General features: G+C 45.6%; 2 protein-coding genes across 2 annotated transcripts; one reads left to right on the forward strand and one right to left on the reverse strand.

Moving 5' to 3' along the window:
- Nucleotides 1-244: 244 nt before the first annotated feature.
- CUNH17orf97 (chromosome unknown C17orf97 homolog) lies at nt 245-7,188 on the forward strand. The gene is made up of 2 exons (XM_029912531.1): nt 245-479; nt 3,410-7,188. Exons 1-2 carry the CDS (start codon nt 245-247, stop codon nt 3,937-3,939), a joined length of 765 nt encoding a protein of 254 aa, XP_029768391.1. The 3' UTR covers nt 3,940-7,188.
- Nucleotides 7,189-7,276: 88 nt separating this feature from the next.
- RFLNB (refilin B) lies at nt 7,277-13,241 on the reverse strand. Its single transcript, XM_024211270.2, has 3 exons — nt 13,053-13,241; nt 10,693-10,802; nt 7,277-9,093 (listed from the first exon to the last, which is right to left on the reverse strand). Exons 1-3 carry the CDS (start codon nt 13,239-13,241, stop codon nt 8,763-8,765), a joined length of 630 nt encoding a protein of 209 aa, XP_024067038.1. The 3' UTR covers nt 7,277-8,762.
- Nucleotides 13,242-13,900: the final 659 nt, after the last annotated feature.

A 13,900-nucleotide genomic window follows, 5' to 3' on the forward strand; every position in this document is an offset into this window, starting at 1 on the left:
AGGACTCGGGGGGCTCTGGAGTCCGGTCCTGGGGGCTCTGAGGAGTAAGACGCAGGGGGAAAGACTTGGAGGCTTGGGGGAAGGGTGATGCGGAAGGAGGTGGACTGTGGGGGATGTGTGGGCCCTGCGCTAGGAAGATGGTGGACTTTGCAGCAGATGAAGGGGGCACCGAAAGGCCCTTCAACAAGTCTTTCCCCCTATTTGCAGGCTCAGCAGTAGCTCAGTGAGAGCCAGGGTGTGCCCCATGCAGGAGAGTCCAGGATGCAAGGGGGTGCAGGAATTGCTGCTTGGCAAGGAGAAAGGCAAGGCCAGCAGCAAGCAGCCAGGTAAGGGGATCCTAACCCCTACGCCATCCTCACCCCTACCACAGGCCACAGGCAAGAAGAAGCCGAAGAAGAAGAAAAAGAAAGCAGACCAGGATGACAGTAACACCAGGAGCAGCGGGCATGGCAGCAGCCCCTCCGCCTCTGAGGAGACAGGTTAGCAATGCTGTGTTATAGCAATAGGTGCCAGTGGGCACAGCACCTGGAGGATGGGGGCACAGCCTGCAAGGAGTGAATGGGAGGCAGGTGTGCATGGTGGAAAGCAGCTGTCACTTCTCAAAGGCCACACTGCTTCTGGCTATGGTCAGGTTGGCTTTTGCATAACATATCGCTAGCTCCAGGGGGCCCAATGCTCCAGTGCCTTGGACCATCACTTACACCAGCGCAGTATATGGAACATGCTACCAAATGAGAATGGCAGTTTTATGCCCTTTGCCTGGTGCACATGACCACACAAAGGGTAAGGTAGTGGAGAATCAAATCTGTCTCCACTTTGCTGTCCCTGCTGTTAGTGAGGGAAGTGCGTTATCACCTTTAGAGGTTATGGGTATAATTACTGATTGTGTGTATTGATCAGCCAGCATACGTACAGATTGCCTGCTATACCCGTGTGTGTGTTGGAGGGTGTGATGCTCTGTACTTCGGAGGAACACCCTACACCCCCATGTTCATCCTTATGATTGTGTGGTACCCAATGCAAAGTTTGTCATGTCTGGTGTCTTCGGAAGGCTCATGATGCACTGAGCATTGTTGTTATAGTAATGTTATAGGTTGTAATTTAATGTATATAGTTATGAGGCTGAAAATGTGTCCTCATGGCTTAAAACAAGCCCAGGCAAAACTGTCCAGGAACCAAGGGGCAGTTCACACCTCATCAGGGCATGTATTGGACAAACCCAGCCCAGCCTCACAGGAACAAAGGACACTAGCCTAGGCAGCAACAAAGGATCTGTTGGACTCTCAAGTGAGTCACCCCCTTCCTTTTGCCATGCTCTTCCTCTCTCTTCCACCTCCATCTACAGACACCACCACACCAAGCAACTGAAGCACTGATCAAAGGTGAAAGCCTGGCTGAAGGGCAACCAGCCAGCCTGTGGTGAAAAGCATCTAAGTTTATGAGGGCACTGAAAGTGTTAAAAGCAAAATACATTCTAAGCTGATCTTATTTCATCTGACCAAATCTGACTTGTTATGCTTTGACTTATAATCACTTAAAATCTATCTTTGTAGTTAATAAATTTGTTTATTCTACCTGAAGCGTGAGTTTGGTTTGAAGCATGTCAGAAACTCCCCTTGGGAGAACAAGCCTGGTACATATCAATTTCTTTGTTAAATTGACAAACTCATATAAGCGTGCAGCATTCAGCGGGCATAACTGGACACTGCAAGACAGAGGTTCATAGGGTTGTGTCTGGGACCAGAGATATTGGCTAGTCATTCAGTTGCACAATCCAAGCAGCTTACATGCCAGAGGCTGTGCGTGAACAGCCCAGGAGTGGGGGTTCTCACAGCAGAGCAGGGAAGTCTGGCTCCAAGAGTCGAGGATTGGAGTGACCTAGCAGATCACCGGTCCAGATAACCCTCGGGGAACGTCACAGAGCGTGTGTAATATTTTGGAATGGGTAGCTATAAATATAGAACCACACACAGTCTTGAGTTGAGATTGGCTTTATTTACCTACCTGTTCATAGTGTAGAAAACTACTATTATACTGGGATAATTAGACATCCTTTTTCACTACTGTACAGTCATAGTAAAAAAAAACAAAAACCAGAGAGATTGGCTGCTGTAGATCCCAGGAAATAAGTTTGGGCTTTTGGTGAGAAGGAATCTTAAACATTTTAGAACCTCCCCCTAGAATTAGAGCCTGTTAGTACTTTTTGTTGTAGCCTTTGCTTTTATTTCGTTAAACAAATGGTTTATTGGAAGTACATGTAGCTCCCTCATGTGGACTGTAGGAGGCATAGGACAGCTGTTGGAGAGTAGGTAGTTTCACAAAACTGCTGCAAGATTTGAGGTAGCTGGATATATTTTTGATTTTCTTTCACAGAGCTGAACTACAGTTGGTTGAATGTTGAACATTTAATTGATGCGAGTCAAAATTTATCTGACCTCTAATGAACAGTATTTGGCTTGCTAATACACCAACAGAGTGAGGGTTTATTTCAAAACTTCTTAATAGGGGAGGTTTTCTTCAATCATGTAAAGAAACAGAACTATTAAAGTTATGTCAGGCATCTTATTAAAATAACATGACTCACATTACTAAAACATCAGGGATTTTTTAAAAATCTGACTATTTTGTGAAGTTTAAACTTTAGAAGGAAGCAGGACTAATTTATTACAATGGCAAAAGCTAGTTAGAATAACCATTGGTGGAAGCTGAGGCCTAAATGGGGCAAGACTTTAAAAAACAGCTCCAGCACAGCTTGCAAGAGACATTTTTCCTCCATAGGATCTGTTCACTAGCCCTTTAACTGGAGAGACAAATTAAAACGGAAATTAATCCTAGTTGTAGCAGGTAAACGCTCAATCTGATTTTTTGAGGGAGGATTTAAGAAAACTCTCTAGTTTAGGACTGTAAACTTTTTGGCACAAGGACTATCTCGTTTCCCTGGTTAGTAGAGCATTAAAAGCCTGAGGTGGTATTCAAATAATGGCCACAATTTCTCGTTTCAGTTTCGGCCATTCTTTTAACTCAAATGTTTAACATTCACATTGGAAAAAACATAATACTAAAGTGCACACAACTACTTTACAAAACGCAATAGTCATACTGGTCCAATGGGCATGATGCTGGTATCAAAGTGTTATGAGTATGTTAAAAGTTCTGCTTACGTACATTTTATATGAGTACAGTAGTTCTATAAATGGCGTCAGTCATTGAGCTAAATACATATTTCCCCTCAACAATGAGCTTTTATGTGATTGATATTTTGTTAACAAATCTGGTTTCTTGACAGTGAGTCTGTGCTATGTTTAATGATTTTTTATCTGTATCTTTCTCATCACCCTGTGAACAGTAAAGCCCAGGTGACAGTGATGCCGTATAAGCTCTCTGTTAATATTATTTCTCATTTCACCAGATAAACATCACAGCAAAAGCAGGAAGCATCAGACCCTCTCTGCTCAGTTACTTGAAATACTAAGCGTCAGGAAGGATCCTGACCCAGCACAAAATGCTGTAAAGGGGATTCACATTGATGCAGAAATAAATACGTTTTTATTATCAGCTTCCAATACTTCAGGCTCTACCCAAACAGAGCAGGACATTTCTGATCAGATCAATGAAAGCCTTCGGTGGGATGGGATTCTTGAAGATCCTGCTGCTGAGGAAGAAAGGCTGCGTATCTATAAACTGAACAGAAGGAAACGCTACGGGTTATATGTCCAGCAACAGCTACCCACAGAGCCATGTTTGACTCTCAAGCATTTCCCGTTACTTCAAACCAAAGATCCATACACAAATAATGGTCAGACAATATGTCAGGAGGATCGCTCCAGTCCTTATTTTCAGGAAAATAAAGAAGAAGAGGTCCTGAATGCTGAGCTAGCTACCAAAGTGTCTGAACTGCAACCAGCAGCATTACCAAATATTTCTCAGGAAGTTGTGTAAACCAGTATTGTTCTCTATTTTATATCTGTATTTAAAACAGTAACGGCAACAAAACCGTTACTTTGAAACTTTGTATATACCTTTGTTCACGGCAATGTTGTTAGTGGGATTAATTCCCCATACTAACAGGGTATTCCGTTTACTTCTGCCAGACCTGTTATAAAACACTACATGAAAAGTGGACAATAAAACAAATTATTTTGATGGTTTTATTAAAGGTTCTCTACATCCTACTACTCTGCCCTCAAGTACCCTCTTACTGCTCAGACGTTATTCATAAATAGCAGTGTCCTACTGGATTATCTCAGTGCTTTTCAAACACGAATGCATTAAGCCTCACAGTACCTCTGTGAAGTGGGCAGGTGTTAGCCCATGTTGCAGATGGGGAAATTGAGGCAATAAGTAGCTAAGTGATTTGATACTGTGCATAGAGACTAGGGTACGTGATATGCAGAGAGGCTTGCCTAAGGTCACATACATTGCAGAATCAGGATTAAAATCCAGGTCTCAGTGCCTGGCTTGCTCTTGTGGCAATCTTGCTAGACAATACTACTTTCTTCTGTTACAAAAACTTATTGTATTGTTCCCTGAACTCGGAGATTTAAATCAGAAACAAAGTGCACTAAATTGAAAAGTACCCTTTTCTCAAGCGACAGGATTGTCCTTGTCAATACCGTGATTGCTGCAGCAACATGGCTCTGGGTGTCTTCTGCATCAGTGGCCAAAATTAACTAAAAAAAAATAATCATTAGTCTTTCACTTAATAGGCTTCCCCGCCCATTCCATCAGCCTCTCAGATGCCCTTGCTTTTCATCACACACACAGTAATGTCTTTCATACAGACTTCCTTAGAATACTTTTACAATATTAGAATATTAAAAAATAGCCAAGGGCAGACAAAAGGAGATGTTTTGGGGGGGAAAAAGACCATGCATTTGAAAGAAGAGAGATAATAAGTTCTCGTAACTTCCCTCTACCTGCTCGGAAATATGTTCCTTTGATTTAAAAACACTTCTTAAACGCTATTTGAATGCACTGGTCTTTTCTAACAACTATTGTCTTATATGCATAGGACTCCTCTGTTTTCTTTAATATTTTATCACTGAATGATCCTCTAATCCTATTGCCTTTAATTGGCTGCATAATGCCACTGGCACTTTTGCAATGGCAGGTTGGTTCTTTATAAATATATTCTGTTTCAAGACTCACTAGATTCCAACAATGTCATTACTTGAAAACCAAGCGCTTATGCAAAGGGGTGGGCAAATGAGCAGCGAAAAAAGTACACCAAAAACTCTATTATGAATTAAAGAATTGGTATTCTGTTGCATCAATTCCTTCTATCGATATTAAAAAAAAAACAAATCCACAAGCCTGGAAAGTCAGAAGCATTTAACAAGACAGTAGGCATCCAGACACATAAGTTATAGTTCTGACAAGAACAGCTTGTCACAAATCAAATTTTTTTTTGAATATATAATACATTCCAATAACTTTTTATATACTGTGCCCATCAGAGCACCTGGACTATCCCCACCCCCATTTAAAAAAAAATCCACAATCAAAAGAGAGTTTTGTCTGTTTAAATACTCAGTTCATTTGAAAACAACAACTGCTTTGTTTGCAATATGTGGCAAAACACATATCAGAAACCAGAACTAGCTCTTTAGGAATAAAATGGTACCAGATGTGAAATACAGGCTGTGGGGAGAATTTCCAATTGTCTTAAAAGAACATCTTCAAGTGTCTTACTAAACTCATGAAGCCATAGCATTTGTATTATATTTGTATAGGCAATTTTATACTTGATATGGCTTATTAGAGAATTTAGCAACAATCAAGTCTGATAAAAGCAACAGGATCTAAGATCAGCTGAATATATTAAGTCTCTAGTTCTAAGTAAATCATGTAATAAATGATATCTAACTCTTCCACACAGTACTTACCCACTAATTTCAATAATAACTCCCAGCCAGCCAGAGTTAACGCAGTAGAGATGAACCAGCCATTTGTGACTCTAGTTTGCATTCAAGACCCATCAACAACCAATAAGGCTTCAATTAAAAAGAGACTTCCCTACAATTATGGTTTTCATATAATTTATTACTAGTTAAATGAGATAAAGCAAATTAAAACTTTGTTGTTGTTGTTTTGGGGGGGGGGGGGGAATCATGTCACAGACAACAGAACGTATTGGATCTTGCACAGTGAGAACCAAGGTGTTGCAATATAGTAACCTGAATTTTTTAAAAAGCATCTTCCATCAGTTACCATCTTTTTAAAGAGGAACATCAATAAATCTGTGTTTTTAAAGCATGTGTTGTGTCAAACCATAGTGTAAGTGTTATTTCTAATTTAACTTGGAACAGGTCATGGTTACAATTTTAAAATAAAACTTCTCTCCAAAATCTTGTAATGAATTCAGGGGAACAGTGATAGTGGAGTAAACCAGGCATCCATTCTAGTCCAGTATCCTGTCTCCTACAGGGGCAGGAGGAAAGTACAAGCTGGCAATAATGGAATAACCTGTCCAACAGAGAAATTATGTTTGAAACCCCACCACGCAGAGGTTGGCTTGTGCCCTGTCATGAGTGCACTTTTGGCAAACACTTAAGGAATGGTCTTAGTGGGAATGTAATTAGCATTTCTTAAATAGTACAGACTAGATTCAGTGCATTTGGTACTAGGCTATACTAGTCATGTTGGTAGTTCTGGCCCTGATTCACACCCCATGCAGTTCCAATAGCTTCAGTGGGGTCAAAGGTCTGGTCAGAATCCCCGTACCCATAGTCTCTTATGGGGATGGCTATTTAAACTCAGCATTCCAAGTCTCCCTTGGAAATGTTTTAGGGCAGGAAACAAGGATTAAAGAAACTACTGATTCAAGGGAATAAATAGGCAAAAAAAAAAAAAACCCCAACAAATCCCCTCTTCCATTGCACTTTCAGTCTCTTGAATCATTTCAGCTCACATTAGTAGCACACTGCAGAATATACCTCTGCACATGCCATTTGTACCAAACTGCAAAGTATACCTCTGCACAGGCCATTTGTAAAACTGCAGGATCTATCTTACTGCAGCCCCAATAATAATCTCCAACCAGCACACATTCTGCATTCCTTGCTCTCTACTGATGACATTTTCCCTTGTCCCGATGCCCTACATAAGTCCCCTTTTGAGAGGTGGTCTTGGGCTGTTGCTCTACAGAGGGATGAATTTTTGCCCCACCTGAGTTTGGGGAGATATATATATATAAAAAAAGACATGAGCAGGCTTCTATGGAACATCCACAATATCACTACTACACCAACAAAGAGTACAAGCCACATCTTCGAAAGCACGCCCTTTCCATGCTGCTCTCCTCTCTTTCAACAAAGATACAACGATTTTGGAGATTTAGAAAGCCACACCTTCTGTTTGGTCAAAGTGCATGAAAGTGTGACAAAGACAATGTTAAGGTGCAGGTTATTCTGAAGTGATTATTCTCACCACCTCTCTCCTGCCCACCCCCCAACCCTCAGTGATCTCCAGCTGAAATGCACTCTGATGTGTTACTGCAGGGCTGCTCAGGACGCTGCTGGGTATGGAAGACCTTCCTTGCCCCAGTGAAATCATCAACACCATCAGATTGAAAAACTGAGACAGAATAATGATCTTTGTGAAGTGCAACAGGGAAAGCACAGGCATGGCTGTGGATCTAGCCAGTTGACAGTTTTGCATTCCCTTTGTCGCAATCAATGCCTTTCTTGGCAAGTCACTCCCACGTACCCTAGGTGATGCTGCTGGATTCCCAGGTTTCTACTTCCACTTTATGACCTCCACACTGTGGATTTCCTAACATTCTCCCACTGTTGCAGCTCCACTTGAGTGAGAAACAGTGCCAGCATTAGCACATACCAGATACTAGCGGTTTGACACTAGCGGATGTCTACACTTGGCGTTCCAAAATTCATCACCCCATAGAGATAATTTTCTGCATAATATTCTTCACAAGTTACAGTACAGTGCCTGCAAATTCTAGTATCTGCTGCACTGACAAATAGTTGCACAAGTTTGAGGCTGGGTTAACTAACTGAGAAGTACACAAGATGTTCTGTAAGATTAGGGGACCCGGAAGAAAGATAACCCAGTTCCTTCTATGCCGATTGCCTACAGCTACCCAAATGCAATTTAACTCTTGCTCTAATCAAAACTCTTTCCACACACACCCCCACCCCTTAAAGGAAACATCTTTAAAAACAGGCATGAATGCGATTAAAAAACATCTGCTTAAATATAAAATTGTGGATTTCCCATCAGCTAGCCTATGCCAAAGGATGTCAGCACTTTCTGCTTTACCAAGGTCCTGTGACCAAAGCTGAAATTAATTATGGCTCTCTGTTTACAAGTGGCTGAATTATCTGCTAAATTTTCTGCAGCAAGAGAATTGTCATTGGTTTTACACATCAGCATGAAGATCATGTACATTTTTCCACTGTCCCAGACTCTCCCTTATCTGTGAAAGAGCAATTAACTTTTCCTCTGTGGAAACATTTCCCTTCTTTTCACCTGATTACTGCAACGTGGGAACAGGGGAGGGAATCAGCAGCTCTAAAGGAGGATAAACTGGTATCTTGAAAAGCTAAATTCCCATAGAAAATTAAATGCAGGCCATTTTGACGCTTAAAGCTGAATTTATGAGCTGGGTCAGAGGTAGCGACAGGTAAGGTTCCCTTAGAGTGACTGGGCAATTAGGTTTTTTTACCCACTTTAGCTAGTGGAGAGTTAGTACAGTACAGTAGAAAGGAACTAGGATGGATCATAGCAAGAGAGACAGGTGTCAGTCAGCAGCCATCCAGGAGGTAATCATTCCCAGGGTATTCTGCAGACTCCAGCTCTATGCTGGACAAGAACCGCCGCATGGACTTCCTGCAGTTGTAATCCAGAGTGGTGGTGTACACAGTTTTGGTGTGCTTTGGGTAGACAATGGTGGTGCTGGCGAAACGCAGGGGCTTGTTCCGAGGCTCAAAGTGGACCTCGGCTTTGTAACTGCGCCATGTGCAATCAGGGATGCAGACAACCGTTTGGCTGCACGAGGAAATGCCTAACCCCACAGGCATATAGACATCATCGATGAAGTGCTTCTCTGAGTCATACTTCACCGAGGAGGTGTACCTGAAACACACAAGAGAGACCCTAGTGTGAATCTCACTTCGCTCCAGCGGCCAGTGCTCACTGGGAAATGTAGCTAGCCAAAGACACTATGGGAGGCAGGGTGATCTCCTAGCTAGGGCACAAGGGATTCCATTCCCAGCCATATGACCTTGGGCTAGCCACTTCCTCTCTCTGGGCCTCAGTTTCCTCATCTGTAAAGTGGGGCTGACAATCCTGATCTCCTTTGTCAAGTGCTTTGAGATCCATGGATGAAAAGTGCTGGATAAACACTAGGATTCCTAGTCCAAAGCTTTTTTTATTTAAAATATATATTTTCCCACTGATCTCTCTCTTTCCATTTAGGGGAGAGGAAAACCACCTTCTGCTTGTAGCCCGCCTGGCGTTTTCATTGTTTGTCCAAGCACAAGCTCTAGGCAGGATCTCCTTTTCTATTGGAATTTCCAGAAATGCCATCAGTCTAACTATCTTCTGAGCCTGGTGGGGCCTAAACAATCCTTTTCAGACTCTGGCAGCCCAACCAGGCACCTAGATCCATTTAAACTCCCTGTGGCCTGATTGTCATAGCTGTTGACCCCTTGCAGCTCCCATGGAAACAGATGCTGTTTTCTGTATTCTTATCCATCAAGGGTCCTGTGGGAGTTCTTTATCCTTCCCCATCCTTGGGGTCATCAGCCAAGGCAAATACAATTATACCCACTTGTTTCCATGAGAAAAACCACCATGGACTCGACTGGCCGAAAAATAATACAATTCGTGTATTGAGCATTTCTGATATGAAAATGAATATCAAGAATGTCTGGGTTGGTAATATGAGATGGGACTGGAAGCCGGTGTGCACCGAAAAAGATTTTCCCTCTCAGCTTCACACCGGGCCTGATCCTGCATGGTACCAAGCGTCAATTCCAACCTCAGGATTGGGTCCTTTGTCAACACTAGTGAAAATTTTTTAAATCCTCCTATCAGCGTGCTGTTTGATCAATATGATCGTTCTACTTATGCCTATAGAAAGGGAAACTTTGTTCCTTTTTACTGCAAAATTATGTCCAAAGGAATAATTCACATACTATGAACTGAGGCAGTGTATTAAAAAAATTCCACATCTCGAAATATTAGCTTTTCCCTCCAGTTCACAGGATTACCTCTTGCTGATAAGATAGAACCTTCTGCTATAAAACCATCAGCTTAGGAAAGTGGAATTCCTTTCCGCTAATAAAACAACCCTTTAGAAAGCTACTCCCTTTGAAGATCTTTGCTCATGATTACCTTTCCAGTTATTAAACAGAACCCAAGATTTAGCAGCTGTATAATGAACTAAGAAGCATAATAAAGAGACAGGGGAAGCCTTCCCTTGAAAATTCTTCTTCGAGGTGGTTAAAGGAGACAGAACACTCCTTTGCAAAGGGCTGGGTGAAGGCATAAGTGGAGGAATGTACTGGCTGGGTGGAACTATACAGTCCTACAAATAACTGAGCTTGCATCGAAGGCACACATTGATAAATCCTATTGCTCCTTTGCACAGTAACTGTTAAATCTTTACTGCTTCCTATGCCCCTGGGAAGGGGAAGTTTAAACACTAACTGATTGTAATGCTGTATTTACCTTATTTCCTTTGGTGGCAGAGGGTCAAACTCAACTCCTTCGCCAAAGGATAAAGGGCATAACCTCGCAGGGCAGCTGGAGAGCAGCGGGTTGGGGGAGAACACAGCATTCTGCAAAAGTGCAAAGAGAGTCCCTTTAATATAGCAATTCGGTACAATCCCAGGAGGGGATGGATGTTTAGTCACCTCCTATGTCAAGGACAAAGTTAACATTACCCAAAACAGACTTCTCTGTAAATGACTGACAGTTCCATTGACTTCCACGGAGACCCACAGATTTACACAATAGGTGTGCCTGGTACTTCAGGGGCATTCATACAGAGAAGGTCCTTCCCCACCGCGAGGGGCTGGAGTCAGTACATCCTCCAGGGGTAGCATGGTGTCATGTAAACTGTCTGCTTCGGGGATTTATGTTTGGGTTTATCATCATTAATATTTTGCAAAGTGTGTATGAAACCTCTCAACACTGGATTCATCAGTCAATTATATACATCAATTGCAAGAGAAACCTTCACAGGTTATTAAGTTCCATGAACTTCCGAACAGCCTTCCCTGCTTCCTATTTCCCAAGCTCAGCTGCATCCAGTATGTACATGCGCTGCAGGAAGGGGGGACCTCTTTCTAGCTTGGGGTTTCTCCAGGAATGGAGAAGTCCACCGTCTCCTCTCTTACAGGACCATATGAACTGTGAGGTGCTTTCCCTTCTGCCAAGGCGCCCCAGCTGGGAAGGCGGAGGAGAACGGTCGCGTGCTGAGGCTAGCACAGCACCTACAAGCAGGCGAATTCTGCTTTTCTTGAATACAGCTTTGGGAATGCTCCTTTAAGACCCCTGGATGTTACGAGAATCTTATTGTTCAATCTTTGGCATTTCTAAGCTGTTCTCCCCTTTCCCTGCATTATCTTAACAAACACATCTTTGATCTAGATAAGCCAGTGAGGTGTCCGTTATCTACAATAAAAGGCCTGGTTTTCAGAGGTAATGAGCACCCCAAACTCCAAGTGAAATTAGTGAACGATGCAGGTACTCAGCACCTTTGAAAAAAAATCAGACCCCAGAATTCACCCCTGGCCACTATACCTTAGAAGCCAGTTTGCGGCTTTCACTTCGGCAAGATCCGAGTGTGCAACAGACCTTTAAAAAGGCCTGGTGGAAAATGACTCCAGATAGTCTGTGTGCAAGAGTGACGGGCCGTATGGAATTCCTGTCACAGGCAGAAAGCTGGGAGGTGTTGTAAATGAATAACTGCGTTTCATGATTCTACAATTCCGCCACCAGCCACTGCTACTGATGTCTGTACTTCCATCATGCCAAGAGGGTGCTGGGCACTTTGTGGGTACAGCCCCTGCACAGATAAATTAAACGGTAAAGCAGCAGCAGTTCTGGGTGAAGGGGTCACTTGTTTTCGACCTCTCTCATGTCTAGGCGCATTCTTCCAGGTGAAAATCTGTACCAGTTCTAACTGCCACTCTGATGCGACTGGGTTTTTAAATGCATGCTCAGGGCTTGGATGGATGCCTTCTGGTGTGATTTGAGACCAAAATCTAAATAAAAAGACTCTATCGCCAGCTAAACAACCCAGCCTTTCCTTTACCGTATATTCATGGCAGGCACACCACCTTAACCCCCTGCCCTCTGGCTTCGGGAGTCGTTACCAAAAGATGCGCAAACAGTTCTGCGGAGAGGAGCTGACTGTCACCAAAGGGACAGTCAGCCAGCGGGGCTGGAAGGCTGCGGGAGAGAACTGGCCGAGGGCATCTCTGCACACCACAAGCAGATAAGAGACACCGGAGGATTTGTGAGCTCGACTGTGCTTCTGTCTACTCTGCCGAGCAGGAGAGCCAAAGCATTGCATCACTCTGCAGGCAGGAGCCGCATCTTTGCAGAGAGGGGACAGGCGGAGGGGGAAGCCGCTGTGCACAAGGATCACCAGAGCCAGTCACTTTGTGTGCTGCCCTCACCCACATTCGGTCACACCGGGAGGTGCAGCCACTGCTGAGGGGGAACCAGGGACGAGCCCCGTTGAGGATGCACGATCATCAGGAAGGGAAACTTTCACAGCCTGGACCCAGCGCCCCCAGCACAACCCCGGGCATGCACCAATACGCCCCTGTGCCCCTCGGCTACCCCTAGCAGAGATACATGCCCGGACACTCCCGGGTCCCGCTGTCCCGTGCATGCATCCATACGTCCCCCTAGCAGCCCCCGGACACCCCCGGGTCCCGCTACCCCGTACATGCATCCATACGTCCCCCTAGCAGCCCCCGGACACCCCCGGGTCCTGCTGCCCCGTGCATACGCCCCCAACTCCGCTGCACGCCCAGCGCCCCGAGCGGCGCTGCCCCGGCCCGTGCAATACTCACCGGCGGCGCCTGGCCCGCGGCGTCCGGCTCGGGCAGCCCGGGGGGCGCAGCGCGCTCGGGGCCGGCGCCCAGCAGCCAGTGGCTGGGGCTGGGCGGCAGGCCGGAGTCGGGGCTGTCCAGCACCCGCTCGCCGCGCCGCTTCCTGTCCAGCGGCTCGGGCCCCTCGGGCAGCGCCAGCGTCCCCACCATGGCCCGGCCCGGCAGCACTGGCCGCGCTCCCGGCCCGCCGGCTCCTGGGCAGCAGGGCCCGCCCCCGGCCGCGGGGATTGGAGCGGGCGGGGCCCCGGCGTCCCACCCCCCCGCTCCGCCCCGCTGCACAGAGGGGATGCGGCTCCCCGCCCGGGCCCAGGGAACCAGCCGGGGAAGGGGGGACCCTGCCCCTCTGAAATCCCCAGACGCTGAACGCGGCCTCCAGCCGACTGGGGCCGGGGGGTCCAGACCCAGCCCCGCGGTTCGGATGGTTTCTGTCCTACGGCGAGCCTGCTTCCCCTGTGCTTCACAGGGCTCCGGTGCAGCACATGGCGAGACAAAAATGCCAGTTGTTGATGGGGCCCTCTGACGGGTTAAACAGCGCTCTCCCTTCTCTAGCGCCTTGCAGCTCAGGCTCTCGGAGCAGGTCCCTCACCACAGCCCCGGTGGGGCAGGGAAGTAGCCTCACCGCCCTTTCACAGGTGGGGAAACAGAGGCACGGAAAGGCAGAGTCACTTGCCCTAGGTTACCCAGCAGACCAGGGGCCGAGACTCATGCAGCACCCACATCTCCTCTGTCCCACTCCAGCTGAGCTGAGACAGCACACTGCTCTGAGACTCACCCATTGTTAGAGGGTATTAAGTTTGCAGGGAATTCTG

This window comes from Terrapene carolina, unplaced genomic scaffold (genome assembly GCF_002925995.2).
Source record: "Terrapene carolina triunguis isolate 2854851 unplaced genomic scaffold, T_m_triunguis-2.0 Scaffold231, whole genome shotgun sequence".
In the NCBI taxonomy this organism is placed as follows: domain Eukaryota; kingdom Metazoa; phylum Chordata; order Testudines; family Emydidae; genus Terrapene; species Terrapene triunguis.

Coding starts and splice junctions, on each gene's coding strand:
- CUNH17orf97 (XM_029912531.1), top strand. CDS start 245: ATGCAGGAGAGTCCAGGATGCAAGGGGGTGCAGGAATTGCTGCTTGGC. Junction 480..3,409: donor CTCCGCCTCTGAGGAGACAG/GTTAGCAATGCT, acceptor TCATTTCACCAG/ATAAACATCACAGCAAAAGC.
- RFLNB (XM_024211270.2), bottom strand. CDS start 13,241: ATGGTGGGGACGCTGGCGCTGCCCGAGGGGCCCGAGCCGCTGGACAGG. Junction 10,803..13,052: donor CCGCGGGCCAGGCGCCGCCG/GTGAGTATTGCA, acceptor GCACTTTTGCAG/AATGCTGTGTTCTCCCCCAA. Junction 9,094..10,692: donor CTGCCACCAAAGGAAATAAG/GTAAATACAGCA, acceptor TGTGTGTTTCAG/GTACACCTCCTCGGTGAAGT.